Source organism: Mugil cephalus, chromosome 19, assembly GCF_022458985.1.
Source record: "Mugil cephalus isolate CIBA_MC_2020 chromosome 19, CIBA_Mcephalus_1.1, whole genome shotgun sequence".
NCBI classification, from domain to species: Eukaryota; Metazoa; Chordata; class Actinopteri; order Mugiliformes; family Mugilidae; genus Mugil; species Mugil cephalus.
Window position 1 is genome coordinate 11,550,555 of NC_061788.1, and position 27,960 is coordinate 11,578,514.

A 27,960-nucleotide genomic window follows, 5' to 3' on the forward strand; every position below is an offset into this window, starting at 1 on the left:
GAATTGAAACATGTGATTCATTCAGAGCCGAATGTAACGTCAACAGCCGAGGCAGCACCTTAGCCCAGATACTGGAGCCTGGAGTCGAAAGAAAAACAGTCTGCACACAATAGAGTACACATATCAGAGATATGAGTAATTAACTTCCCATATTTTACCGTGATACTTTACAGGCTGTACACATGTGCTGAGCTTAACTGTTGTATAAACGACTACAGAGGAGCCAACTGGTACACAGCCCATAGAAGGGGATGGGAGTCAACTGTTTTAATCTCAGATATGAAAATAAGTCGAAAGTCGCCCAGCGCTCTTGTAACACGGCCCGACAAGTTACAACAGCAAATGAATCTGTTGACACCTGCACGTCTTCCTCCCATCATCCCTGCTGCCTTTTTACGTGGTCAAATGTAGCCAAATGAAACGGCTTCGGTTGAGATCTGGGTGACGGTCAATGGCGCGCAGTGCAAATAGTTTTACTTTAAGGGAAACACTGTGGTTGTATTGTTTATACAGCCTCTGGTGATATGAGTGAAGGTGTGGTCCTCCTCCTTTGTGGAGCCAAATTTGGTTTCAAACACACCACCAGGAGCCATTTTATTTTAAGGAACGCGGCAATAGCATGGTTTGAATGCGGCTCCGCTTCACAGAAGCGCCTTTCACATTTAACACGGGGGAATTTTCATAGAGAGATGTTTTTGAACGGCGTTTAGAGGCGTGTCCTTCGACAGGGGGCCTTTTTTTTTTTCTTTTCTTTTTTTTTTTTTACAATTTTTTTTTTACCAATTCAGCCCCGTGGGAGGAGAGTTTACACATGACTCCTTTCCATCCTCCCAGCCACCAATAGGACGCCTCTTCAGGGAGTGTGCACAGCATGTTAAATAACAGAGAGGGATTTCTTTGAATCAGCTTGGTCTCATCGCCAGGTAGGCTACTTGTTTTTATCTGTTCTCTTCGAATGCTCCCACACCCTGCATTGTTTGTCGCATTGTTTAGAATCTAATGGTGTTTTATTCGTCGAAAGAAGACTCTGTCGTTTGTGTAGGCGCTGGACAAATGAAATTCCTGTCACTATTTCATTTCATTTTCACAAGACACAGCTCGGATGTATTCTCAACAAATGCAACAAGTGGATGGGTCTGTTGAGAAATAAAAGCAGAGATCTGAACGGGCATACCTGCTCAATGATGCCACCAGTCTAAATTACCAGGAATTATTTCACTTTTCTTTTCGGTTAGACGTCAACGACAGAAATCTATTTGGATGCCTGCTTCTTTCAAGCAAGTATTGTGCCCTACTGTCTTTTCTCCTGTTTGTTGGACGGGAAATTTAAGAACCACAAACATGTTTAAAGTGTCAACATGGGGGCTTTGCGTTGTCTTTGACAGAAAGAATGATGCAGCAGATTTTAATCTTTCTTCTTTTTCTTTTAACCCTCTGATGGTAATAAATGTAACTACTTACATTTGATCCAAATGGATAAGGCCTGCCGCGTTTATAAACCCTACTGTCACAAGTGCTTTGAGGGATTTGGTATCGAGGAAACTGGTTGCCTTGCAAAAATTGCTGCAGGGCATAAATGTTTATGAGTCTCATGTAGCTGCTCTATGCTTCAGTGGGAGGACAACAGTAACAGAGGATTCACATCTGCGTACGGAAACCTTCGTTTGTCTTTGAACTGGTAGCTTGCATTTATACTACCTTTGAATAAATGATACGGGATGTAACACAATGTGTACTTGTTAAATCAAATGAACTTCATTCCAATATTTACTCCGATCAGCCACAACATTAAATCCACTGACGGGAGAAGAAAATAACACGTTCATCTTGTGACAATGCAATGTTCTGCTGGGAAACGTTTGGACCGGGCATTCATGGGGATGTTCCTTAGACATGTAGTACCCACCCCATAGCAATGACACTCCTTGATTTTCAGCAGCCATCCCCAGCAGGATGCAGCCTGACACAGACACACACACAAAAACAGTTTAGGAACAAGTCGAAAAACCTGAAGAACAGCACAAGGTGTTGACCTGGTCTCCAAATTTACTAGAACCCAAACTGATCAAGTATCTGTGGGATGATTCACAGAGGCCCCTCCCCTCAACCCTATAGACCCGCCCACTAACAACATCTCAGACATAGGACACCCTCAGAAGACCCACGTCCATTCTCTGATTAGCCGCAACTTTTTTGGAGGGAGACCTACACAATATTACAGTCATAATATTATGGCTGATCTGGGTATATGTACAAGGACTTCGTTCTCTGCATTTAACCCTTGTAGGCAGCCGTGCACAGAGGCCAGGGTGCAGTTTAGGTATTGACGTGCTTGCTAATGGCACCTCAGCTATAGACTAAGAGGGGAGATTGAACCAGTGACCTCAGAGCCTCTGAGCTGTTTCTTTGTAGCCACCAGACCGTGGCTACTTGTGTGCTTCCCAAATAGACCTTGTGAGAACCCAAAGGAGTAAATATATGTGTATGTTCTTCAATTTTATTTTTAGGTTTCCAGTTTTTGGACTAATAATGCCTGGCATGAAAGGAAGAAAGTTCACGTCCGTTTTACGAGGGCTGATTCCCTGGGTTCTGTTGCCCAACATCATCCTGGTGCTGTACTGCTTGACAAACCCAAGACAAGTGGACCTCGGGTAAACATTTAAAATGACAACAATATTTTCTTTGGATATGTTAGCATAAATAATCACGGAATATGCTGTATTTACAGGCCCCCCCGAGAAGACACGTGTCCTCTCAGCACTGCTAAATCACCCGCGTCATTTCAAAGCACAAAGTCCCAGTCGGAGGAGTGCTCACCCAAAGTGAACATCATGTTCATGAAGACCCACAAGACTGCGAGCAGCACCATCCTCAACATCCTCTTCCGATTTGGAGAGAAGCACAAGCTCAGGTTTGCGTTCCCCGACCGTCGCAACGACTTTTTCTACCCGTCACCTTTCCAGTGCTCCCAGGTGAAGGACTACAGGCCCGGAGAGTGTTTCAACGTCGTTTGTAACCACATGCGCTTTGATCGGCGAGAAGTAGCGAAGCTCCTGCCCAAAGATGCCGCGTACATCACCATTTTGCGGGACCCCGTGGATCTCTTTGAGTCGGCCTTCCATTATTACCACAGAGCGGTTCCCTTAACGTGGAGGATCGGTGGCGAGAGCAAACTGGAAGAGTTTCTGAACAATCCTCGGGCCTTCTACAGTCCAGAGGCGTACAACTCATTCTACCTGAAGAATCTGCTCTCCTTTGACTTTGGTTTGGATAACAACCTGGAGGCTGACGATCCCCGCGTCATCAAAGACATTCACAACTTGTCAAAACATTTCCATCTGGTCCTCATTGCCGAATATTTTGAAGAGTCTCTCATCTTGCTGAAGGATTTGCTGTGCTGGAGCACGGAGGACATCCTGTATTTTAAGCTTAACGCTCGCAGGAACTCGTCTGTGTCTCGGCTGAACCCGGAGATGAGAGCCAAAGCTTTGCAGTGGAACGGCGCTGACTGGAGACTCTATCAGCACTTCAACGCTACCTTCTGGGCCAGAATAGAGGCTTATGGAAGAGAGAGAATGAAGCAGGAGGTAAAACAGCTGAGGAGAAGAAACGCTGAGATGAAGGCCACCTGTATTGAAGGTGGAGATGCAGTTGAAGCCCAGAAGATTCAGGACAGGCATTTCCTGCCCTGGCAACCAGTTGGAGAGGCCTCCATAATGGGTTACAACATGAAGAAAGATATAGATCCCAAATTCAGGACAATCTGTGAGAAAATGCTCACACCGGAAATACAGTACTTATCAGATTTGGGTGTAAATCTGTGGGTTACTAGACTATGGGGTTGGTTACTAGACAAAATTACCAAGTGCTTTTATAACTGAATTAAAACATGTACTATACTAAAATGATGCCATTGATACTGCAACATGTATACATGGTGCCAACATCTAACAAACGTTATTTTAGTACAGTTTTTTATCTAAAGGGAAATACTTGTTTGAGTTTTGCTGAACTGGAGATGTGGTCACGTAACATACCACAAGAAAGACATGTAACCGTAAAATGCCGAATAGATTAACCCCAGATAGAGAAACACACGTGTACCTCGGCTATGCAGAAAATGTTAACAATGTCCGTGTGTCATCAGCATCATTGTTGTATGTAAAGACTGAAGCTGCCTCTGTGGCTGAGTTACTTGATAAGCTCTTCTACGATATTGAGCACTGCAAAGATTAATGTTTTATGTATGTGGAGTATTGTTGATGCACTGTAGGGCCTTAAATGGTTTATGGGGTTTATGGTTGTCACTGCAAAATATGCTATCTAGGAACCACTTTCTCAGTTTTTTCTCGTAGTGTCCCTAACTATTGCCTGATTTTAATTTCCCGTTTTCAGGGCACACGACATAAACTTTGTAAATCGGTGCTATTTTCTGATATGCCCAACTCTAATCACGCCAGAGCCTCTTGAAAGTACAGGTCTCATTATCCAGGACGACAAACAGTGTTAGTGTGCTCTCTAGAGGCCCAAGACTCAAGTGCAGTTGTTTGTCACAGCTGTGGCCTCTCCTGACCTTGTGTCAAAAGTTTACATGAGGCACCTTCATTCAACCGTACTGATTTAACGTGGGCATGTGTACATTTTAACAGTAATAAGGCTTTTGTGACTTATCTTAGAATTAGTTTTGACTAAGAACTCTCAAACAACCTCCGAGGTGGTCTTTTCATGCAGTGACAAACATAAATCACTATTTGTGTTACTATAAATGATAGCACAACAATCTGGGAGTAAGTTGTGAGTCATCGTTTGTACTGTATAATATATGAATTATAGTAAAACATGTGACTATAATCACTGAAATCTACCTGGAATCTGTTTTTTTTTTTTTGTAAACATGAATATGATGTAAACATTAATATCATATTATTATGTGTACTTGCATGTATGTTTGTTAGTGGCAGCGCTCACATATTTATGTGTCTGTCCTGTTTGTGACCCTCTACTGCTTGTGTTTTTCTATTTTTATTCTGCACTGTGTAATAAAGCAGAAGTGCTCAAAATGCCAGTTTTGCAAAATACTACATACTTGCCCAGTCAATGGGCAAAAAAAAAAAAAAAATCAAAGCTTGACAATTTCACAATAAAATACTGTATTCCAGCATCCACCATGCCTGCTGATGTTATTGAGCTCATGCAGTGAGTAGAAACTTTACTAAATTCTCTTGGCTGACATACAAGTTTGGCTTTTCTCAGCAACATACACCGATCAGCCACAAAATTATAACCCTCCCCTCACTTTCATCCTGTTGCTAGACACTACAAGACACCCTCAGAAGACACATGTCCACTCTCTGATGAGTCCAAACTGTGTAATATTAGGCAAGTGGTCATAATGTTACTCCTGATCAGTGTATACTATCAAACTGTTCAAAAAATGTATTAACGTAAGTGCCAAAACATAACCTAAATTTAATTTGTATGTGAGGTTCTTCAGGCAGTCGTGTTACATAACGTGACCAGGGTATATACGACTAGTAATAATTAACATAAGTAGAATAATAAAACTATTTAAATACAAATGCTCATGGTTCCTACGATTTGAATAAGTGCACTGTCACATTCAACGAGATAAATCAATACGCTTTTAGACTTATAAGACATTGACACATGTTTAATTTAACAATTTACAATCTGTGAGGAGAACAAGTGAATTACAAATGACATCAAGCAAGGGGGTGAGGCGACAGGAACTATTGTGCCATCTTCGTGGAGTTGTGGACTATCAGCCAGCTCCTACAGGTCCTCTGGTAGCCGCTGCTAGCCTGCTCACGACTTGGGGCACACTGTTCATGTCGACTGCTGCTGGATTCAGGTGTGGAGACCAGGAAGAAGAATGGATCATGGACGTGACACAACAGCTGTACTTCAGCCTTGGATGACCGCGGTCTACGTCTTATTCATCGCCTCCTTTCTCATAATTGTGTTTGATGTGTCTCCATAGTTTCTGAAATAAATCGCATGTTAGGTTAAACACTGAACATGGATATCTGAAATCTGTACACACGTTTTAGAGTTTTTAAAAGGAAAGTGCTGTTCGATTCAGCGGGTAAGTTAGCTTAGCTAACGCTAGCACCGCATCGCCCTGGCAAGGTCAGCGATATTAAAACACCTCAGGAGCGCACTTACCCCGCTATTCATATTGTCAAAGAGTTTGTCCCCGGCTTGGTCAAAAATTCGTTCAAAGACAACTGCTCCAACCATGATGGTTACAGTAAAAGTGGACGTTTTCTTCAGGAAGACGTTGTAAAAAGTCCTAGACAGCGACATGTCGGCGGTTCAGTGGACACACTGCGCATGAGCGGATGTCGTAGTAAGACACTACTTCCGTTTCCGCTTTTGAAATAGTAGTTTTTGTTGTTAGCAAGCTAATAGGAATAATAACGTACCAAGCGGTAGCTCCTGTAGCATGCAGCGTCTTTCAGAGCAACTATCAATGCTCTCTCACAGGAGGACAGGAGTTCCGTCCATGGTATGCTTCAAATGAATGCACACATTGCCTGCGACCCCTTTATTAGTGGGACAAAAACGGATGTTAGCCAACTGTCCACATTTGGATGGTGGTTTGGACGTGTGTATCTCAGGTTGGACAGGGGATGTTTCTACGAGTGTGGCCGTGTCCGTTTAAAATTTGAGTCAAGGGAGTTGTGTAGTTTGAGACTTGTTTCCATTTGTAGCCTCAACGTCTACGGTACCAGCACTATAAGGAATATAATGAAAATATAACAATTAATGAATGAAACTGCTAACTGAAGTAACTTCTAGACCAGTTGATGGCAGCAAAATAAACGTGGAGTGTTGGTATTTTTATATATATTTTTATTATAATGTTCCTGTCAAATTCGTTATTGTTCTTTTGCATTAATACAATTTCTGTGCTACTGAGACAAGGAGATAAATAAACAATGTCTTACATTACTTGGGTACACTAGTGAAAACAAATGCCTTTTCATATAACAGTCCTGGACTAAATTTAAGCTTAATCACTGTTTTAAAACTCAGTTTCTGCTGAAACAACTTAAGAAATGTTGTAATTCAACTGCTATGCCACTAGTATACCAAATGTATGCCAATGAGCACATGATTGTAGAGTTGTGTTGTCATTGTTGCACGGTCATTTGGCACGAGCCTAGCTTGGCTGTCATTTAACAAGTGCAGCTAAACTGGAAGTTGTCTGGCTTTTAAATTAAGCTTTTGAGCCAAGGTAGATCTAGGCGTTGGTGACAAAACAAACAGGTTTAGCAGAACCTAGATCTAAAGAGCCACATTGCTCACCGTCCTGTAGCTCGATGTTAATAAGCCCATGCAGTTCTCATTTATTTTCATGGAACACCATCCGTAATAAGCTGTCAGAATACTATTTTGTACTGTTAACTCTTTTTCAGGTGTAAAAAAAAAGGTGACATTTCATTGGTCTGAACAAATAACCTGCACCATGGGGCGAAGGTACTACTGCGACTACTGCGACCGGTCCTTCCAGGACAACATGCACAACAGGAAAAAACACTTGAACGGTGTTCAGCATCACAGAGCTAAGAAAGCCTGGTTCGACCATTTTAGAGGTAAGACGTTTGTTTTCGAGAACTTTGAGAAGAAACAGCAGTTTAAGTCAAAGTGCATTTTTATACAGCATGTTTTACCATGTGGTGTTTCATTCATTTGTTTTTCACAGACTCTACAGCCATTCTGTGTGATGAGCAAGCTAAGAAACCTTGCAGGAAGTTTCTCCAAAGAGGTAACAGAAATATTTGGACTAAAATGTATTAATGATTATTAATCAGAAACTTATAGTTTTTGTTTTTTGTAGGAATTTGTGATTTTGGCCCTAACTGCAGGTTTTCTCATATGTCCGAAGAGGAGTTGGACATCTTAAAAAGACAAGTGGAAGGTAAGCTGTAGCCAGCAGATGGCGCTGTCTGCCATGTGATAAATTTCAAGTTAATTTAATTTCTTAAAGCAAAGCATGTGGCATGTTTCAATACACAGCCCATTCACATTTTATAATGGTATGAATCTTTTTTTTTTCTTATTTATCTGAACATTAGGTTTAACTCTCAGAAAAAGTCACTAGATTGCTGATGTCTCAAACACATTTGTTAGATGAGGAAGGTTTCAAAGTGAAATAAAAATGGTGTAAATAGAACAGTGATATTTATAATTTTCTTCCTCAGATGAAAACCAGCGGCGAGAAGACGCTGTTGACAGAATGGAGCCAGGACGATGTATAGAAGAATGGCTGTCAAGAAGGGAAAAGAAACGATCTGCCGCCAGTAACAAAGGGTATGCACGTTCATTTTTGATTTAATACCAAGTGCTGCTCGGTTAGCAGTAATGAGTAATGGTTCTACCCGTTGATTTGGTATTCAACTGTTCAATTATTCATCTCTGCAGAGATCTAAAATCTAATGAAGACAGTGAAGAGGGTCAAGCAGAAAGTGACATTCCTCCACAACTCCTCTCCATTCCTGACCTTCCACCCTCGCTCCTACCTCCTCCTCCGGGTGGGTGGAAAGTCAAAGTGAGCACTGAGTGGGGCTGAGAGACTTTCATTGCCTGGTTTAAATCACTGTTAATTTAATAGGGGTTTAAGGTTTTCAGTTGACCCTGAAAAGAGTTTTTCCATTGAGGAGATCAATAGAAATAACAGTTTTGTTTATTTAGAGTCAGTATCTGAGTTTAGCCGTAATAGGCAGATATTGAAAACTAACCCTGACAACTGACATTTTGACAGTGTTGTTTGTTGGCGCAACAATGACCTGTATTGTGCCTTGAGACAAAGACAAAGTTTCATGTCATGTAGTCCCAAAAGGGACTGCTTTTTTTTTTATTACTTTAATTCTGTGCACCGTGGGATTCGCTGATTTCGTCACACAGAAACTTGAAACAGTTTCAAGCCCTAAATAATAAAGTTATTATGGATTCATTTTTTATATCGTGGTTATTCTTTTTTGCTGAGGTTGTGATAAGTTCTAATGAATATACTCCAGAAAAGGCATGATCTTTACTTTAAATATTTAAAGCAGGATCCTCAAAGTGTTTTTTTCCGCTGTCTTAGGAAGGCCGGCTGTGTAAAAATGTCTCAGACTTTATTGTGACTTGACCTGCGTACTGAACTAATTAAAGCTACGCTAAGGAAAGTAGCTTTTTGTTTTAGTTTTTATCTTCTTCAGCCTAGGACCTAGGTTACAATGGACCAGCCTTCGTGAAAGGAGAGGAGATACTGGCCAGTATTCCTCAAATATTCAGAAAAATAGCCCAATCTAAATGAAATGCCTCATGTAATTACCTCAGTCCAAGAGAACCGGCCCAGATCAGAATGGGACAGGTTTTGTAAGCCTTTGATGAAATGTTCCACAGGAAACTACTTTAACCTAGTGACCAAACAAACACTTGATCCAGTCCATGTTGAACACCACCACTTTGTACAAAAAAAAAGTTAAATGCTGATTTATGTTCTGCATCATGTAAACACACATATTTTACCAGATCAGCTAATTAGCGTAGAACAGTTAAGCTAGGCCCTGTAACCAGATATATTGTCCATGTAAACGTAGCCAATGCTGTCCCACAGTGACACGGTACGTTCACAATCGCGTGATCATACAAATAATCGACGTGATCGACACCATCAGCAGTATGTTAAACATGTTAGTAGTCAATCTTCAGCTACATCATAGTTTTACCACATCAATCAATATTGGACGCACGTCAAGAACGTCCCCCGTTGCACTGGGGTCATATGAATTCTCCTTTGCATCTTTCCTTTGAGTGTCGCATCTGCTCCTTTTTCTTTTTTTCCTCCCTGCACTTGATAATATTGTCAGCCATTTGTGTGACTGAGTCAGCGTGAAGTACAATATTCCTTTTTAAGGTTCCTCCCATCCTCTAATTGGCAAGCAAAAAAAAAAAACAAACAAGCAGCTGGCTCAGTTGTAATGCACTTGTTTTTTTTATTGGACTACATGCATCTAGACACCTCTTACATTAGTGTATAATTGATGCAGTAACCTCTACGTGTGCGCTAACCGTTACAGAAAGAAAACAGTGCAGGATACTGTCAATCTAGACATTCAAATTACAGGTAATGTCACACGTTAGGGTGGTAGAAAGAAGGATCGGATGAGTCATTTCATTAAAAAAAAAAAAAAAAAAACGTCAGTGGTGACACATTTGTGTAACCGACTCTGTTTGATGGTATTTAAATACTATGAGATGAGAGCGCAGTGTTTAAAACTCCAAACAACAAAGGCACACAACAGAAGACGTCGAAGATGCTTAACAACAATTAAGACTATCAAGTGCACACAAGTCTGCTCATTAAAACACCATAACGTACAGAGTAGGACACAATATTTTCTTATACGTCTTAAGATTTGGCACATATACTATAATTTACATTCACACAAAACCCTTACCTTACATGATTGCACAAAGAGGTAATGTGATGTCATATAAACATTTTTTTACGCAAACAGCTACTAATACAAGATAAAATATCGGTTTTATTGCGGATGTGACTATCGCCGTCTCGTACCTTCCCTCTCGCCGTATAGCTTAAGATAAAAAGAGCAAGAAAAAATATATAGCATTTTGTAAAACTTGTCAGATTTGACAAATATTTGCTGGAGAAAAACATTCTGAAAAATGAATCTCAACAAATCAGAAAAGTCAATGTAAGTGCATGGCCTTAATACACACGATAACTTGTATCTGAATGTCCAGTTCACCTGGAAATGATATATATATATATATCTCAGAAATCAGTTTGTTTTTTTCCCCCAAAATTTTTCTGTTAGTTTTTTACAAAACATTATGCTTATATTCTTAATAAAATCACATAGATTTAATGTTACACGAGTAAGAAAATATAACCATGTTATTCTTTAAACAATATGTTGTTTTGGTGGTCCATGTAAAAGCCAGAAAACACCCTTTTTTTTTTCGTGATATGTCAAATTATTGTTCACAGTATACTGCAAAGTATTTTCATATCTTCTGCACGTCCACAAAAATAATAAAATAAAATGACATCTGACATTTACAGGAAAATACTTTTTTTTTTTTTTTTTTTGCACTGATCACTTTACAAATTGCATAATTATTTGAACACATACAGCAGAATTCCAAAACTGGTCTCACACACATTTATACATACATTTATTTCTAATTTAATGTACATGCAAGTGTGTCAGTCGTTGTTATAAATATTACAGTTGATAGCTTTGTCTAACATCTAAATTATTTATTCATAGCAGATAGCTCAGACCATATAGCTACTCTCTTTCATTATGACTCATGTCTGTTATAAATGCACAGATTTGAGTTATGCAGCAGCGTTGTGCATGTATCACAGGCATACTGTGAATATAAAGCACGTACATCAGTTGTCTGCTGGTCAATAGATCAATATTTTCCTCTGTGTCTGGGCTCTTTACATAAATATCAATGAACACGATCTTGATTAATATTTGCCAGAGGCCTTTTGTGATTTTTCATCTGAGTCGTGCCTTTAATTGCCGGGGTTGCTATTCGCTTCGAGTTACGCTTAAATCTACGGCGCCTCAGATTTCTGCTGACAAAACCTCTGTTTGATTTGGAAATCAATCCCGAGCTGCTGAGCCAAGAAGTCTCCCTCCGAGCTTCAAAAACAAAGTGATTAATTCTTAGAAAACCGTGACATCTTTAGGCAGGGGCTGTGTGGTTTTGTTCCGACGTGGGCCAACTGGAGTTCGTGGCGCGTAGTTGAGGATCAGAGTCCGTGTCTGCGTGTCTCCAGTCCTTCTCTTTTCAGTGGTGCTTTCTGGAGTGTTCCTGTGCTTGTTTACCAGTTTATTCCAGTTGTTGGGTATTTTGTACTTTTTACTGTAGAAAATCTGGGCAGTGGACTGTTTATTCTGTTTCATTTCTGTGCCTTTAGCTGAAGCTCAGCATGGATTAGCTGGATGATGCTACAAAGCATAAATTTAAATTTGTTGCCGCTAACATAAGTAGCTAACAAATCAGTGCACCTGACAGGGTAGTGTGGTTTTTTGACAGCCTTAGTCTGTGTATGATCTATTATAAATAGATTAAATTAGCACTGCAACACAATATTTATGGTGCTAATATGTAGCTTGAGGGAGCTAATGGTTCATCATTTGATATTTATTATGACTGAAAATAACCAAAAACATCAAACTTGAGGTGGAAGAACAAAATCAGTGCACCCCTAAATTCATTAGAGCTCATCTTGTGAGGACCATGAACGTCTCGAGTGGTGGAGCAGCTAACAGTTGGCTGGGCAACAGGACCGACGACGCCATCTTTGCCTTTTGTTCAAGTGGGTGTGGGTTTGACTGCCGGACAGAAAATCTTGACACACACTACAGCGAACAGAGAAGGGACACAGTGCTGAATGATTTGTCCTTACGTTTTTAGTTAACCTTCCTTTGTATTGCTTTATTGCTATCATTGGTCTTGTCATCATTTGGTTCATTCCCAGTGGCGTTCCCAATGGCAACATTAACAGATAAAATAAAACATTGAGTTAAAATCAGCTTCCCTGTCTAATCTCTTTAACATTTGACTCTTGAGCTACTGTACGTCTAGTTTGGGATACTAAGCAGCCCTTGAGGTACCTTCCTGTTTCATTAGCAGTCATACAGAACCACTGCATGACATAGTTTCCTGCTGTGACAGCATCATTATGGGAGCCAGTGGGTGTCAGGTGAATAAAACCAGAGATGATTAAGTATTTTGGTTAGCGTTGCCATTTTTAGGGTCCGTCCTTCAATCCCTCTGTTTCCGGTTGCCGACGTGCGTTTACTTCATCCCCCTGCGGAGCATTTGATTTGCTGCGATGAGCATGACGCTGATGATGAATGCAATAGCGAAGGCACAAATCAGGCTTTTACGCACACACGTGTGTTTTTCCTGTTGTGTTGGGCTCGCTGTGGAGAGACAGGGAAAAAACAAAACAAAAAACAAGTTAATCGTCACACACGTGCATCCGAACACGTTCGAGCGACGTGTGAAATAAAATGTTTCACGGAGACGTACTGTCGATGTCCACGTGGGACTCTGGACTGTTCAGGTGGCTCTCCTCCGTCATGATGATGTTCTCAATGTCTTTCATAGTGAGGTGGTCGCGGAAAGTGTCGTAGAGCAGCCTCTTGAGCTCGTCCACAGTCAGTTTCTGCATGTCGCACTGGGGGATGCGGAAAACAACAGGGACGTTCTAATTAGCGGAGTTAAAAGCTTCTGCCTTAATTCCCCCTCAGTGCAATTTGCAGGTCAGCAATAAACAGCGGAGCATATATCTTAAGGGAAATCAGGCATTAATGAATTTGATTATGCAATATTCCTAAAAGCAGGGAATGAAGGTTTTGTGGGACGGGTTGTTGATGAGACATGAGTGGTGATACCGGTGACGGCCTGTACCTTCCAAAACACTGAATCGAAGTCCGCTCCGTGGAACTTATCAGGCATTCCAGCTGCGGAGAGTTTAGGGCCAAGCAATGTGACAAATTCTTCAAAGCCAACCTGGCCATCGCCTGACGAAACGAGCAGAAATACAAACATGTCACCGTACAGTATAGCTCACGTGTTGGATTATGTGCGGCAGAGAGACCGAGAGCCGAGACCGATACGTACCGTCCATGTCAAGTCTTTGGATGATAACCTCCAGTTCCACCTCATTGGGCATATAGCCCAGGGAACGCATGGCCATCCCCAACTCCTGCTTTGAGATAAAGCCATTCCCGTCTCTGTCAAACACTTTGAAAGCCTCGCGAATCTCTGTGAGGAAGGAGGAGGCACAGAATAAGCATGTTTATACAGAGATACCACTTTATGGTTTCACGCCGCGCGAGAAGGCAGAACACTTAGAAATACGTGTGTTTTTATATAGAAAGTTTAAAAGTAGAATTTCTAACAGTCACTTCGGGTCACAGCTTAAAAAATATAATCTCTCTCCCATAGATATTTATGTTTTGAGAAAAGGGAGCTGGAGCTGAATATTTGGTGTTTGAAGGGTGGAAACAGTTTAAAACTTTTTCTTCTTTCTAAGCGCCCCGTTTCCCTCACTGCAGTAAAAACTGTGGTTTATTTTGAGTAAATCCCTGACACAACTACACACCGTGCCCCGCCGCCGTAGATGTTCGCCGCTGCACTAAATCGGCTGCTGAACATAGACTCCAAAGGCACTATTTGATGGCATTATGGAGACTTTAAGTCTTAAGTGTCACACTAATTGCCTTCATTTTGAGAATTAGATTCGATGAGGAAGAGACAGAGTGGGTTTTGTTCTTGTTTTTTGTTTTTTTTCACAGGACTTGTTGAGAATGCCAAAAAGATTAAAAAAAAAAAAATCCCCATCCTCAAAAGATTATCTTGACTATCTTAAAACTTGGACCTACTGCTCCTCATTAAGAGTAGATTGATTGTTTCAGCACAATGAATAAGACAAAAAGACTGCATTTGAGCATTTCGGGGCGGATGTTTCACAACTACATTTACAGGGACATGGACACCACGTATGAACACAACATATAGAATCAGAATCAAAATGAACAGTCTGACCCGACTGGGAGGACTTTTCAATTGGAATTAGTGTGTAAACCTTAAATAATCTGTTCCATATGATAACGAGTTGTACAAAGGCATCCTGTGATAATACAATGTTCTGCTGGGAAACTCATTCATGTGGATGTTACTTAGACATGTACCACCCACCTAGACCAGACCAGACCAGACCAGACCAGACACCCCCCACCCCACAGCAATGACACTCCTTGTTGGCAGCAGCCATCCCCAGCAGGATGCAGCCCGACACAGACACACACAAAATGGTTTAGGAACAACTCAAAAAACATGAAAAACAGCACAAGGTGTTGACCTTGCCTCCAAATTCCCAAAGGTCCCCACTACCAACGTCCTGTTGCCAGGACACCCTCAGAAGGACCGCGTCCATTTTCTGATGAGTCACAACTGTTTTGGAAACACAAGGGAGACCTACACAATATTAGGAAGGTGGTCATGATATTATGACACATGTTAATGTGTGTAAATCGGTTGAGTTGGAATCTCCACCAGAACCATTTCAGTAGGATTGTAGAAATATCGTCCATTTATGTAAACTCACTGATTGAGAGGCGTTCGAGTGCGGCTCGGTAGTCGGTTAACTGGCCTTTCATGTATTTATTTAAAGGATTTCCCACTGTGATCTTACGACTGCGATTTCTTTGCCTTTCTGGCTTTCCAGTTCAACCTTCACGCCCAATAACTGCTACCGTTCCCGCAGCGCAATTGCTTGTGGCGCCAGGCTAGCCAGCAGGTTCGTGCGCCGATAATTAAATACAAACTTTTGTTAAATAATCCATAAACACTGCCATTTGGCTCCCGTTCCTCACCCTGCATCACGGTATTCTGTTTGAAGTGGTGAAAGAGAGCAGTTGCACATCAAAGGCACACAACCGCGGTGGTTGTTTTCGATGCACATCCTCGAGACTCGTCAACACTTGCTCAGAAATCATGTGAATAGATAAAACAAGAAATAAAAACCAAAGTGGGATCATTTATACGCCCATGAATAAAAGATATATTGATCAATACGGCGGAGGAAAAGGTGCGTGAATGCTAGAATTAACTCATCTATGTATTTTACTTGCTGCTAATATAAGAGCTCTGGTGAACTCATTTTAAAGGTCACGTGCGTTGAAAGAATGCGATTGTCCCAAGTGCTTCGGCGATTGAGAAAACTCATTTGCATGACTTGGCCAACGCAATTTGTATGCAAGCTACACAAGTGGCCAAACACCGGCCATCCATCTTGTGTACATGAGTGACTGCAGCTCATAAACCATGACTCAAGGAGCGTCAGCCTCACAGTCCCGCGAGGAAATAAAAGAACCTGTTAGAAGGGGAATGTCATCGACGCGTAAATTGAGTTCCTCACGGACAAGTGACACCGTCCACACAATAAGCTGACATATCAGACACCACGCATTTGTCTAAATTACAGGCAGCAGCGCTGCTTGAGTTTCGTTATCTTCCTTAGGCACCATCCTAGATTCAATGTCGCGACCTCTGGTGCCAGTGATAAATAATTAATTCAGTGAGGCAGCTGAGCGTTGGCCGGACTACTGATTGTCTCACACCGTGTGGAGTGGATATTAAAAAATCCAAAAAAAATTAAAAATCCTCAGACGCATTCACGGGAGACACAAGTATGTGTTTACTTCACTGAACAATTAGAATTAATTACAACAGATAATATGCAAATGTCTGCCTTTTTCCTTTGAACTCCATACTTTAAACTAGTTCACTGCATTCTCTCTCTCTGCTATCCACTTTTATCCATCCTAACCGTTGGTATTATTCTATATATTGCGGATGATTTAGACTTAGCTCTAACACATTTAAAGTTAATATTCATAGAGATTGGTGAACGCACCGAGCAATGTTTTAATTTCCCGTGGGATGCCATTCTGATGCTCGTTTTTACTGGAATGCAGTGCAGTGCAGCACCGCAAACCTGGAATCTAAATCTCTGATACAGCCTCAACCAGTGGCGGTGTAACACTAAATAATTTTGCAAGATTCTGCTTTGCATGACATCTTTATGAGTCGACTGAAAATCAAAACAGTATATTTTAAGGTAGCCACGTCACAATTATTCAGCACTTATATACAGTTTTTATGACCTGAAGTGGAGTTGATGACTAATTAAGCCACTTGGGAACGATATAATGATCCTTCATGTGCTGTGACGCATATACGGTATAAACCCAACACATGACGGTATTAAAGGTGAGTTATAAATATGGGAAAGACAAAGGGGCTCCCACAAAAGCTGAGAGATGAGATTATTTCATCACACCTGAAGGGCTTTGGGTATAAGAGGATTGCCGAAATATGTCCAAGAGACATCACCGGGAGCATTATGAGAAAGTTTAAAAGCGTATGGAACAGACACCAACCTGCCTGGCTGTGGAAGAAAGACCGAAATTTCATCAGGGGCCCTGTGTGACTGGGAGACACCTACAGGTTGATGTGATGAAGGCTGGTACAAGCGCTTCAGAGGCAACTGTAAGACGTGCACTGAATAAACAGCGACTTCATGGACAGACTCCAAGACGCACTCCACACATGACCACAAGCTACATCAAAAATGGACTAGAGCTGTGGTTCTGTACGTGAAAAATATTCAGAGCTTAAAGTAAGAAAAAAACGAAACACACTGAAGATCAAATATCTACCCAGATAACAGCCATCGTTCGGTTTCTGTTGACAGCTGTTGGCCCAACTTGCCATTAAATTGTTAGTGAATATTTTATTTTGCCTTTGAGTGGAACGATTTGTTCAGTTGGTCATATCACTTCTGTTTCTGTCAACTCAAATGGGAATTCAATGTATCATTTTTTTTTAATGCATTTTTCTGAAATACGCTGTCCCAGTTTTTTTTTTTTTTTTTTTTTTTTTTTTGTCTTCTCACCTGACCCCAATCATCCATGTAGGGAGACACACGCAATAGTTGTGAAAAAATGGTGAAACAGGTGAGAACTGATGGTGAGCTCAGACAAGTTTTGGCGCACCCCCTGTGATCTCTGGCGGCCTCCTTGGTGGGGGTGGGGACTGGACTGGAATATAGGAGGAGTTTTGGGAGACAGTTCTATGGACAGATGAAACTAAAAAGACCAGAAGAACACCATCCCTGCGGTCGGGCATGGACGTGGGTCAAATGATGATGCGGGACTTTTATTCCTGCAACACAAACCGGCAATCTTGATCGCAGCTATTTTAAAGAGGAACGTGATGCCATCTGTTGATAAATTAAACCTTAATCATTGGACTTTTAATGATCTCAGGCGTACCTCCACGTCAACCAAAGCTTGACTGATCAGTCACCAGATTTAAATCCGATTTCAAAAATCTTTGGTGGAAGCCATCGATCATCACTGGGCTAGAGGCTTTTGCACGTGAAGAACGCATGGGATCGAGAGGCATAAGAAGCTTGTTAGCACCCACAGAAAATGTTTGTGAGAAATTACATAAAAGCCAAAGGATGCTCCACAAAGTACTGGGAGAGGACTGAATGACACTGCACATGTGTTAAAAGAGTTAGATTTTTGTCTTTTTATGTAATTTATTGTCGTTCTCTTTCCTCCACATCACTATTGTGTTCCTTGAGGTGAGGCGGTTGAATATTTCTGATTGCAGCCGTACCTGCAGAGACAAAAACACATGGTTCTAAACAATAGCAAACGCTCAAAACTGTAACCGTAGCTGTAAGTGCTTTAACGTATTTCCTACTGTGAGTCCTTGATCAGAGAATCAAAGTAACCTTGCACTGGTGTGAGGATTAAACTTCTCTGTTATCTAAAGCCAAAGCCAGGTCAGGAAAAAATCCCCATAGTGTGCATAGGCACAGAGAAAATAAAAGGAATTCAGAGTTTTCCCCGGCATTGTGTCAGTTGTCTTTGAGGTAATTGCACTGGTTGTAAAACAGACACAACATTTACATCTCCTTTTGTTGGTGCCCTTAACTGCATCCTGTTTTACTAATGTTGTATGACTGGGGTCAGGTGAGGCAAAACAAGCAACTAGGAAAGCATATTTCATAAAATGCATAAAAAGATAATACATTAAATTCCCATCTGAGTTGACAGAAACAGAAGTGATATGACCAACTGAACAAATTGTTCCACTCAAAGGCAAAATAAAATATTCACTAACAATTTCATGGCAAGTTGGGCCAACAGCTGTCAACAGAAACCTAAAGCTGGTTGTTATGTGGGTAGCTTGTTTTGTTGATATTTGATCTTCAGTGTGAGCTCTCGGGTTATTTGATGTGTAGACTGATTAAAACCTTTGCCTGTCATTCATCAAACAGCCCTACTTCTTAGTGCACAGTTTTTTTTCCTTGGCCAGATCCCGAACTTTTCATTTAAAGACTAAGCCTTTCAAAGAATGTAATAGATATATATTATATAAAAGCCTAATCTGAAGTGTCAAACATTAAAAAGGATTTTTTTTTTTTTAAACAACACTGAGATCTGAGGTCGGGACTTAAAAGTCTCCTGACCTTCCAAGTGAGCTAAAACAGAACATAAAGAACAACTGATCCTGCTGACCTTTCCGGCCGGGCCGGCTGATTCATGTTGGCCGTTAGCTAAAAAACATCTATGAAAATGGTCCGTGACGGCGGCTGGAGCCAGTGGCGCTGGCAGAGGTAGAAAGTCACAGAGGAAATCCCTGTTTTTCATGGTTTTTGGAGCTAAATGTAGAGCACCGCCGACCAACGCGGTCTTCGGAGAAAGATGACACTCTTGTCTCGCATATAAATGAGTCATCAGTCATATCCTAAGTGTGTCGCCTGTGTTTAAAGAAAAGTTAAGCAGACATTTCTCATTTCTGCACTATACATCAGGATCAGTGCAAAGACAACAAGCCAGCCATAAAGTCACTGCACTGTAACACCTCGCTGTGTTCCAAAATCAGTACCTGTTCACTTTTTGAACTCTTGTTAGATTCATTTCAGAGGCACAGTTTGAAGTCACATGGCGGCGGCGGCTCACTGTGGTGTTCAGCCACTTGTTTCCAAAATTAGGATGACCAACAGGTCCATCAATATCTCATTTCTACTGAGATTTCTAACTAGAGAGAGGTAGCAGGGGTCTGCGCCTTCATGATGTGTCACAGCATAAGATCTCAAACGATCATGTTCTTGCACACCAAATGTTTGATACTTGATTTGGATTCTACAGCTAAAAATATGTAACTTAGCATGTATGCTACCTGACTGGTCACAAGTACAGCAGATGGGAATTTTCCTTTCGATTTACCTACAAAGGAGAATAAAATCAAATCGAAATGAACTGCTGGTTTATCTCGGTGGCCAGTCCAACTGTGTGAGCCACTTCATCGGTAAAACAAACTAATGTGTTTTTATTCTTTCTGTGGCTGTATCAGCTCCAAATGAACCAGAATAGGACAACGTTTTTAAAAGAGAGCATGGATTATTCTCATACAAAAGAGAGGATGCTCTAAAACTAGTGCTGCCTTGTGAACAAAAGGCCAAACAATGTTATCCTTGAGTAAAATCACCGGCCTCGTGCAAGCCTATCACCACCAGCACCACCACTGAGAGGGCCCCACCGTGATTGTCCAATTCAAAAACACCCTCTTCACCTTCACTAACGATCATGACATTGAACAATACGATAATAGAGTTGCTGCTGCGGGAGGTAGATGAAGAGTTCTCGTGGCTCCGCGGGAGCAGAGGAGGAGAGCAAAGCTGCTGCACGGGCATAACTTCACGCTTACAAACAGCTAACAACAGGTTTCACTCCATGACCGTCACCACGTCATATCATGTTCTCAGATTTTCGGTGAATCTGAATTTTTAGTCCCCAATGAGAAACTGGATGTAATTTTAAGGAGGAAAAAAAAGGAGACCCTCCCACTAACTAGCGATCAAACAGGATCTTTTGTGCTAGTCTGAGATGGAGCCGCTCGCCGGGATGAAAGGCATGTAAATAAATAAAGTCTTAAGTTACGTGCATTTTTTCTGACAGCAACCGTCAGAGGTGACAAAGCTCAAAGAAAGTCATTTGCCCTAATTGAGACACTCCGTTTAAAAGCGAACGTAGGGGCAAATCGGGAACATGCGGCGTGTTTCTTATCAAAAGGTGGCTAGCTGAAAATTGGTTGGCGGATAGAAATATTCAGGCGGAGATGAGTCAGACCCTTTTCATTAAATAAGAGTCCCTCCCAGGTGGATACATCAATAACAGCAGGAAGACACCCTTGACATCCTTTCTTTCTGATGATGAAAGGTGGGAAAAACACGTGAATCGTATTAAAGTGGCTGAGCTCCACTGATGCGCTCTCAGCAGACTGAAAATAAGGCCACGCATAATGAAAAATAATCTAAACTTACCAGTGAATAAAGATAAAATGACTTTGACGAATAAGCGCTATTGTTGTTATGCAACTGACACTAGAGGTTATACCTGTAAAAATGACTTTTAATTCTGTAACAAACAGATAACAGTGAATTAAGCTGCTGCTTGAATGATGTATTGATTTGCTAATTTGCACAGACCTGTATCAGGGCCGGCGTGTGGATGGAAAATAAAATGTGACAACGATGCAGGACGACTCGATGCACTATCCTTTGTCATCTTTCAATAAGACATTCGCACATCAGCGATGATGCATAACATTATGACCACCTTCCTAATATTGTGTAGGTCTCCCTTGTGCCTCCAAAACAGTTGTGACTGTGTTGTTTGTGGGGGAATTTGGAGGCCAGGCCTTGTGCTGTTTTTAATGTTTTTTTTAGTTGTTCCTTCACCATTTTTGTCCGTGTGTCTGCGTCAGGCTGCATCCTGCTGAGGTGTTGTCATTGCTATGGGGTGGGAGTCCCTGGTCGAAGTCTAGGTGGGTGGTACATATCTAAGTAACATCCACATGAATGCCAGACCCACAAGTATCTCAGCAGAACACTGCATTGCCACAAGATGGTCGGTGTTATTTACTTCTACTGTCAGTGGTCATAATGTTGTGGCTGATAAGTGCATAACACAGCTTATTCCATCATCCCCACGCGGTTACACCGCTGCAGATTTATATGGCATTGCATTTACACAATTTATACAAGACCTGCAGCTACGGCAACTCCTGCTGTAACTTGAGCTCACTACATCGCCTGCAGACCGGCACGCGCTGAGCGGGAATCCCGTGACATTTGGTTTTATTAGCTGCTGTTGCTGCTTTGATTGGCCAAATCGGATGATGTATCGCTCGTGTAACCGCTCAGATTTGTGAGCTTTTGCATGCTGTTTTATTACGTTCGGTGGTTTATGTGTCTTTAGAAAGCCGCCGTTGTGTGACGGATTTCTCGCCATAAAACACCGCCGAGTGGAGTTAAGAGCAAACAGACGATATTTATGTTCTTCCTTCACTCCGCGCCACGTCTTATTAAGTCGTGTTTACTGTTGAGAGTCTGCCCACATGTGTCAATTAGACGGATGGATGGCCTCGTGACATTATCAGCGGGAACCTTTTAGCTGATCTTTATGCATAGCTTGACCTGTGACTCTGCTCCCACATGAGTGACATTGGAGATTAATAACAGTAACGTATTATATTTACGCCAGTGATTATTTGCTTCGTGTCCAAGTGTTTCCCACCTGATGTAAATGAAATATGGCTGCTGTCGACGCGTAGACAAGGTGAGGGTAAGGACATGGCCTTGTGATTAACATATTGTAATGGTGTTGTTGTTTGAAACTGTGATTATATCTTGATGGCAAGAGCAGTAATTATGAAACATCTGCACACTGAGGAAAGCACCTCTAACTGTAAGTCCGTGGCTTGTTTTGTAGTGGTGTGAAGTATGCGTGCAAATTCACAATGAACAGAAAAGAAGACGTGAGTGTTATACAGCACTGCCTAAAGTTACAGGTCGCTGGCAGCTCTGCACACACACAAACGCGGCACAGCGCTCACACCATTGCTGCAAAAGCATCTCCATTCCTGCTCACAAAAGAGGGCAGCTTTGCATGCAAAGTGGGAGATGCGTCCGCACTCCACTACAATGCCCGATGTCTGGGGGGGATTTTCCCGTCGGCTGCGATCTATAAATATTGTTTACGTCCTCTGTCAGCGGTGCGCCGAGGAGCGGCGAGAGCTCGCGGAGACCTCCAAGAGTGTTGCTGCCGGGAACCCACGGCTGTTCAGCCATAAAACGAGAGCCTTATCTGTGCCGCCACATGTGTAGTTAATAAAGTATCTGCTGCTTCGCTGTAAGTTATGGGCTGGGCCTTTTTTTTTTTTTTTTTTTGCTAATGTAACATCCCAGCTTTTATACAGTGTCACAAGAACTATTATTGATATTTGATCTGTGTTATCAGTCTACTCCATTCAATTTAACCTTTATTTGTGGTACAGCTAATGTAATGCCAATATCTAACTTCGCACACAATTAGAAACGACTTTGTATGGAAATTGAGACATTTCAGTTTCTATCTGTATCAAGGGTGTATTGAGTTAGCTCCGTCATTCATGCATAATGGCCTAAACTTGGCTCTGGACCTGGGCTTTAATATAGTGCTTATTAAATGGGAAGCCACTTGGCACAGGTTTACATCCACGCAGACATTCATCAAGCTGTGTTTACTGTGCGACGTGGCATGAACACATCTCCATTAACACAAACAGCCCCGGACGGCTTAGGGAGCATATGTGTGAGTCGTGATAAATGAATGGTCTTTCCTTCACACAGCGTCGCAGACAGGTTGTCATAAACAGCATAATCCCAAGGTTACAGTTTCGGAATATAGTGTAACTACATGTTAGAATTAATGATGATTTGCAGGGATCGAAAAAGTTCAAATAAGCATGTGCACTGATTTTTTAAGAGGCAGGAGTTTATTTTCTTACAGGGCTGAAGGCCTGAATATGCACCGGGGGTTTTGATAAAGCAATACACAAGGGTAAAGGGAAGGGCAGGAATCCTTGCCACTGACCCTGCCCACCTAGACAACCATCTGTTCGAAAAAACATCCCCTGGAAACTCCAGATCCATTAAGAGCCGCCACTACTTAATCAGCCTCCCTAAAGTTCACCCCGATATGGATAATGTCCCCTCCATTCAGTGCAGTGCAAGTGTCCTCAATCTCCACAAACACTGCAGCCAGTCTCTAATTAGGTGAGGATCAATACATTGCAGGTATGATTGTGATTCTAATGAAACGTGGCAACCGCACTAAAACGGCAGGATTATGAAGATTTATATTTATTTATTTAATCTCTGTTGTCACTGGAACATTTATCTCTGTTGGTTAATTCATTTGGTTTAATCGTTAATTTAAGCGTTAAATGAGGCAATAAATATGTCAAATTATTTTGTTTTCTCCTTTATCCTCCTTTTTAAGGAAATTACACGAATCATAGCAAATTAAGTGATCTGCGGCGCTACCAAACTGCTATACAGAAAAATCAAGTGTCTGCTTTAGTTTTCATATATAAAAACTCAGCGTTGAGTTGATAATCTTGCCTGACAGCACACAGGTCTTGGTTCGAATCTGACTGGGGCCTTTCTGGGTGGGTTCTCGCCAGGTTTCAACCCACCGCCCAAAGACCTGCTTGTTAGTTTAACTGGTGATTCTAAATTGGCCGTAGATGTGAGAGCGAGTATGAGCGGTTGTCTGTCTTTCTGTGTTAGCCCTGCGATAGACTGATAACCTGACCAGGGTGTACCCTGCCTCTGACAGCTGGGATCGCCTCCAGAAGATGACATCCTAAAGAGTTCCTAAAACAGCATCTAGTGGCCATTTGAGAAAATGCAGCTGACAGCACTGACCCAAAACAGCTAACGGCCTCAAAAAGGTTCTGAATAGTCACTCGTCTTTAAAGGTGGGAGACAGAAATATGCTCATTATTTTTCAAGATGTGACTACTTTAAGCAGTTTTGCATTTTGCTAATGTGTGTACATAAGTGAAGCTTAAAGTCTGTGAACAGTTAGAGAAGCGCTTCTAATGGTCCCTTTCTTTCTTTGTGCTATTCTAAAGTGATACTACGTACATTTTGATTACCAGGATCCTTCTAGTCCGTCTATTGTCTTTGCCTGTGTGAAAACCAACCTACAGCATGTCACCAATATCACCAAAAAAACAAACTAAATCCTGTTAGTTTACTCAGGCATATTTCAAAATTTCCATCAAATGAGTTTTTTTTTTGTCTAATGTTCATGATCTGCCAAAGAATATACAGTAGGTTGAAGTTTAGAGTTAATTTAATCATGTGACCAGTGTCTTTAAGAATAGAACGACGGTTCAGGTTAGAAAATACTCCACAATTAAAAGAGTTATCATCAGCAAGGCATCATGACAGAATAATAATGATCCTGTGGAAAATGTTAATATGTTTTGCTGTGAAATTCATTTGGTTTGACTGACACGCCCTGCATCACAGATCATTCTAAACATGTCAAATTACTTTGGAGTATACGTAAGTATGCACACTGCATAGAAAAAGCTATTATCATAAATATGATTATGCAGAGTAATTACATGAGCAATCGGGGAGCCTGTGTCTGGCAGTAATTGAAGATGTTGCGGATGAAACAACGTGTGTAGGCCGGTTTTTCAAAGTTCTACGGAAAAAGGAGAAATCTTCATTGAGAAGCACCGGACTGCAGTACTGTTTACAGATCAACAGCGTTCATTTGCTGCAGCTCCCGCTCTGTGGGTGCAGTGTGAGGCGGTGCAGCAGCAGAGTAAACAGTAAGTGGGAGGTTGCAGATTCAAACCTTCAGACCGGCTGAGGGTGTGTAAATGTGAGAGGTTAATCCGAAACTCTCTTATCCTTCAGCAACTACAAGGGAAGTGCTCTTTAACACACTTCACCTGCCGGTGGAGCTGCAACGACAGAGTGCTGTTTACTCAGGCCACTGCTGAGGCGTGAGGCCATGTAAATGTAGCAGTGCATTACATGCTCAGTGAATCTACCCTGGGTAAATGCATTAATGGCTGAATGGTGTCTGGCTGAATATTTAATGACTCTCGATTGCTAAACAACAATTTGAAAAGAGTCCTCCATTACCTCGAAAGCTGTATCATCGTTGAAGGCGCAGTGTGGACCACGCAACACTCCCACCATTTTGCTGTTGTTGTAATTATTATTTTCAATAGCCAACCATTTAATTAAATTTGCATCCTCGTTGCAGATGGTGAATTTTCACTGTCAAATGACGACCTAAAGACAGTAGGAGGGGAAATGGAATTCCCTTTGCGCACAAGACTCCGTGATATCACAGCTGATCTGACTTGTCTCTTTACTGTGGTCTGCCTGGCTTTGTTCCAAACCACTGCCAGCTGTGCTTTCTCATTGTGTGCACCATTTGCCTAAAACAAAACCTCAGTTTTTAACAGCCATGCACCACAGCTACAATAGAAAGAGTAAATTTAATGCCCCAGTGAGGGCAGTTTTTAGTTATTACCGACAAAATGAAAGACATGAAAGATGAGTGGATGTCATTTAAACCTTACAATCAATCCATCTGTTATCATATTTCATCGGCCTTAGATTGTGCTGAAAATTTATAGCAATCAGCAATATTACACTGGTGATTGATTTTTCTTTTCATCGCAGCTCTTTTCTCCATTTGAGGCTCCTCTTTTTTTGGAGAAGGGTTTCAGAGTCCTCTTTTTCAGTCAGGTCACAGATTAGCCACACTAAGTGACCATTAAGCCTGTAAAGTGTCATATATATAGTCAGAGGGTATGACACAGTAATGTATAAACATGTTGCAGAATATGCTGTGTATCACATACTGCAGAATATTAATTAGCAATCTGCTACAATCATTACAGAAACAATTTTTGTTAGTGTAGCCGCAATAAAAAAAAAAAGCTGCAGATTAAGTTGTGAATTCATTGTGTGCCAGAAAACCAGAACCAACAAAATGCAAAGAAAGATCATGTTAAGAGAGAAAACTGTGACCACAGAACGTGCAGCTTTTTCTATGCCTCTTCTTCCAAAGGTTCAGCAGTATATATATTACACCATAACGAAGAACATCTGCACAGCTGAACCTTTTACCAGTTTCATTCAGATTTACAGAAAAGGAAAAGAAGCGCACACAGACGGGAGCTCTCCTGGGTGCTGAACTGATTTTAGACATTGCATTAAGCTGTAACAGCTGTTAACATTAAAACAACAACAGTCTGTAAGCACAATCTATCCAAGCAAACAAGCAGAAACAGGTCTCACCTTCCACTTCATCTTCAGGCAGGTTAACAGGGGTCCGGTAGGAGAGGATATCTGGAATAGTGCAAAGTCCCTTGTACATGAACCTGGTGGTCACTGCACGCACTGGCATTTCTGCGAGGGAAAAGCAACAACTGTGTCGCGATCTTCATATAGCCTAGCTCTCCGGAGTTTTGGCAGACCGTTTGCGACTGTCCTTGATATTTTTAGACGAAATCCCAAACAAATGAAACAGGGAAAGCCCCTCGGTTCAGACCTCGTCGTGTTTCGGGTATTTTCGATAACGCTACAAATATGAGTAAAATCACTGGGCGTGCGTCTTCACTCGAGAATGCAGACACTTAATCGTCTTTGGTTTCAGTGCATAGCCTGTAGCAGCCTACTGTAACCAGGATATGAAGCAAATAGGCAATGCCATTTCCTATAAAATGGCATGTGAAACTTTTACTTCACAGCCTGTTGAGCTAAGCTCGAGTATCCCTGGAATGCTTTACGCACGTCGCAAATGGTCATTCAGATATTCACATTAAAATCTAGATCCAGTCAATGGCACAAGCATGTTACTTTGTCACTCTTCTGGCTCATTTGCGCACTGAAATGAAACAAACAGAAAAATTAAATCAACTGCAAAAATAATTTCGATATTGGGTTTACTGGTTCCTACAGCGCGTCTTTCGAGCAGTCTTTTCTCGATATAGTCTGGCTCACTTTTCTTTCCCGTTTCGGCATCTTCTTAAACAACAACAACATCAACAACAAAAATCGATGGCAAAAGATAAAGCAGCAGCACGACGGGCTGATCCTATCCAGCAAACGAGGAAGGGAACCAAATCTTTTCTTTCCTGGAGAGCAGCTTCAAGGGAATCCTGGGTGACCCCCTCTCATCTGACAGAGACACGCTGTATGAGGCAGTGATCCTCTCTCTCCAGCTGTCTGCTGCTCCAGCCTCAATTGGCTCTCACAAAGCAGCGGTTACACACACACACACACACACGCACACACACACACGTGCACGCACACACGCGCACTGCGCCTCTGTTCTGGTTCCAAACCAGAATATTTATTTTTCTGCATTGCACCGGTGCAAATGAGCGAGAATGTAGCAACAAGTGAGGAATTCAGTTCAATTCATTTCTTTTTTTTTT

At 41.6% G+C, this 27,960-nt stretch overlaps 3 protein-coding genes across 3 annotated transcripts; 2 read left to right on the forward strand and 1 right to left on the reverse strand.

The window, feature by feature from the left end:
* The first annotated feature begins 467 nt into the window (after window positions 1–467).
* Window positions 468–5,979, forward strand: LOC124996770 (galactosylceramide sulfotransferase-like). Its single transcript, XM_047570076.1, has 3 exons — window positions 468–923; window positions 2,508–2,651; window positions 2,729–5,979. The coding sequence occupies exons 2-3, from the start codon at window positions 2,530–2,532 to the stop codon at window positions 3,879–3,881; spliced, it is 1,275 nt and encodes a 424-aa protein (XP_047426032.1). The 5' UTR covers window positions 468–923; window positions 2,508–2,529; the 3' UTR covers window positions 3,882–5,979.
* A 391-nt stretch (window positions 5,980–6,370) lies between these two features.
* Window positions 6,371–8,987, forward strand: zmat5 (zinc finger, matrin-type 5). The gene is made up of 6 exons (XM_047570079.1): window positions 6,371–6,529; window positions 7,443–7,619; window positions 7,730–7,792; window positions 7,865–7,945; window positions 8,229–8,337; window positions 8,449–8,987. Exons 2-6 carry the CDS (start codon window positions 7,493–7,495, stop codon window positions 8,594–8,596), a joined length of 528 nt encoding a protein of 175 aa, XP_047426035.1. The 5' UTR covers window positions 6,371–6,529; window positions 7,443–7,492; the 3' UTR covers window positions 8,597–8,987.
* Window positions 8,988–9,983: 996 nt separating this feature from the next.
* On the reverse strand, window positions 9,984–27,724 carry cabp7b (calcium binding protein 7b). The gene is made up of 5 exons (XM_047570077.1): window positions 26,819–27,724; window positions 13,690–13,833; window positions 13,477–13,589; window positions 13,096–13,243; window positions 9,984–12,986 (listed from the first exon to the last, which is right to left on the reverse strand). Exons 1-5 carry the CDS (start codon window positions 26,925–26,927, stop codon window positions 12,859–12,861), a joined length of 642 nt encoding a protein of 213 aa, XP_047426033.1. The 5' UTR covers window positions 26,928–27,724; the 3' UTR covers window positions 9,984–12,858.
* Window positions 27,725–27,960: the final 236 nt, after the last annotated feature.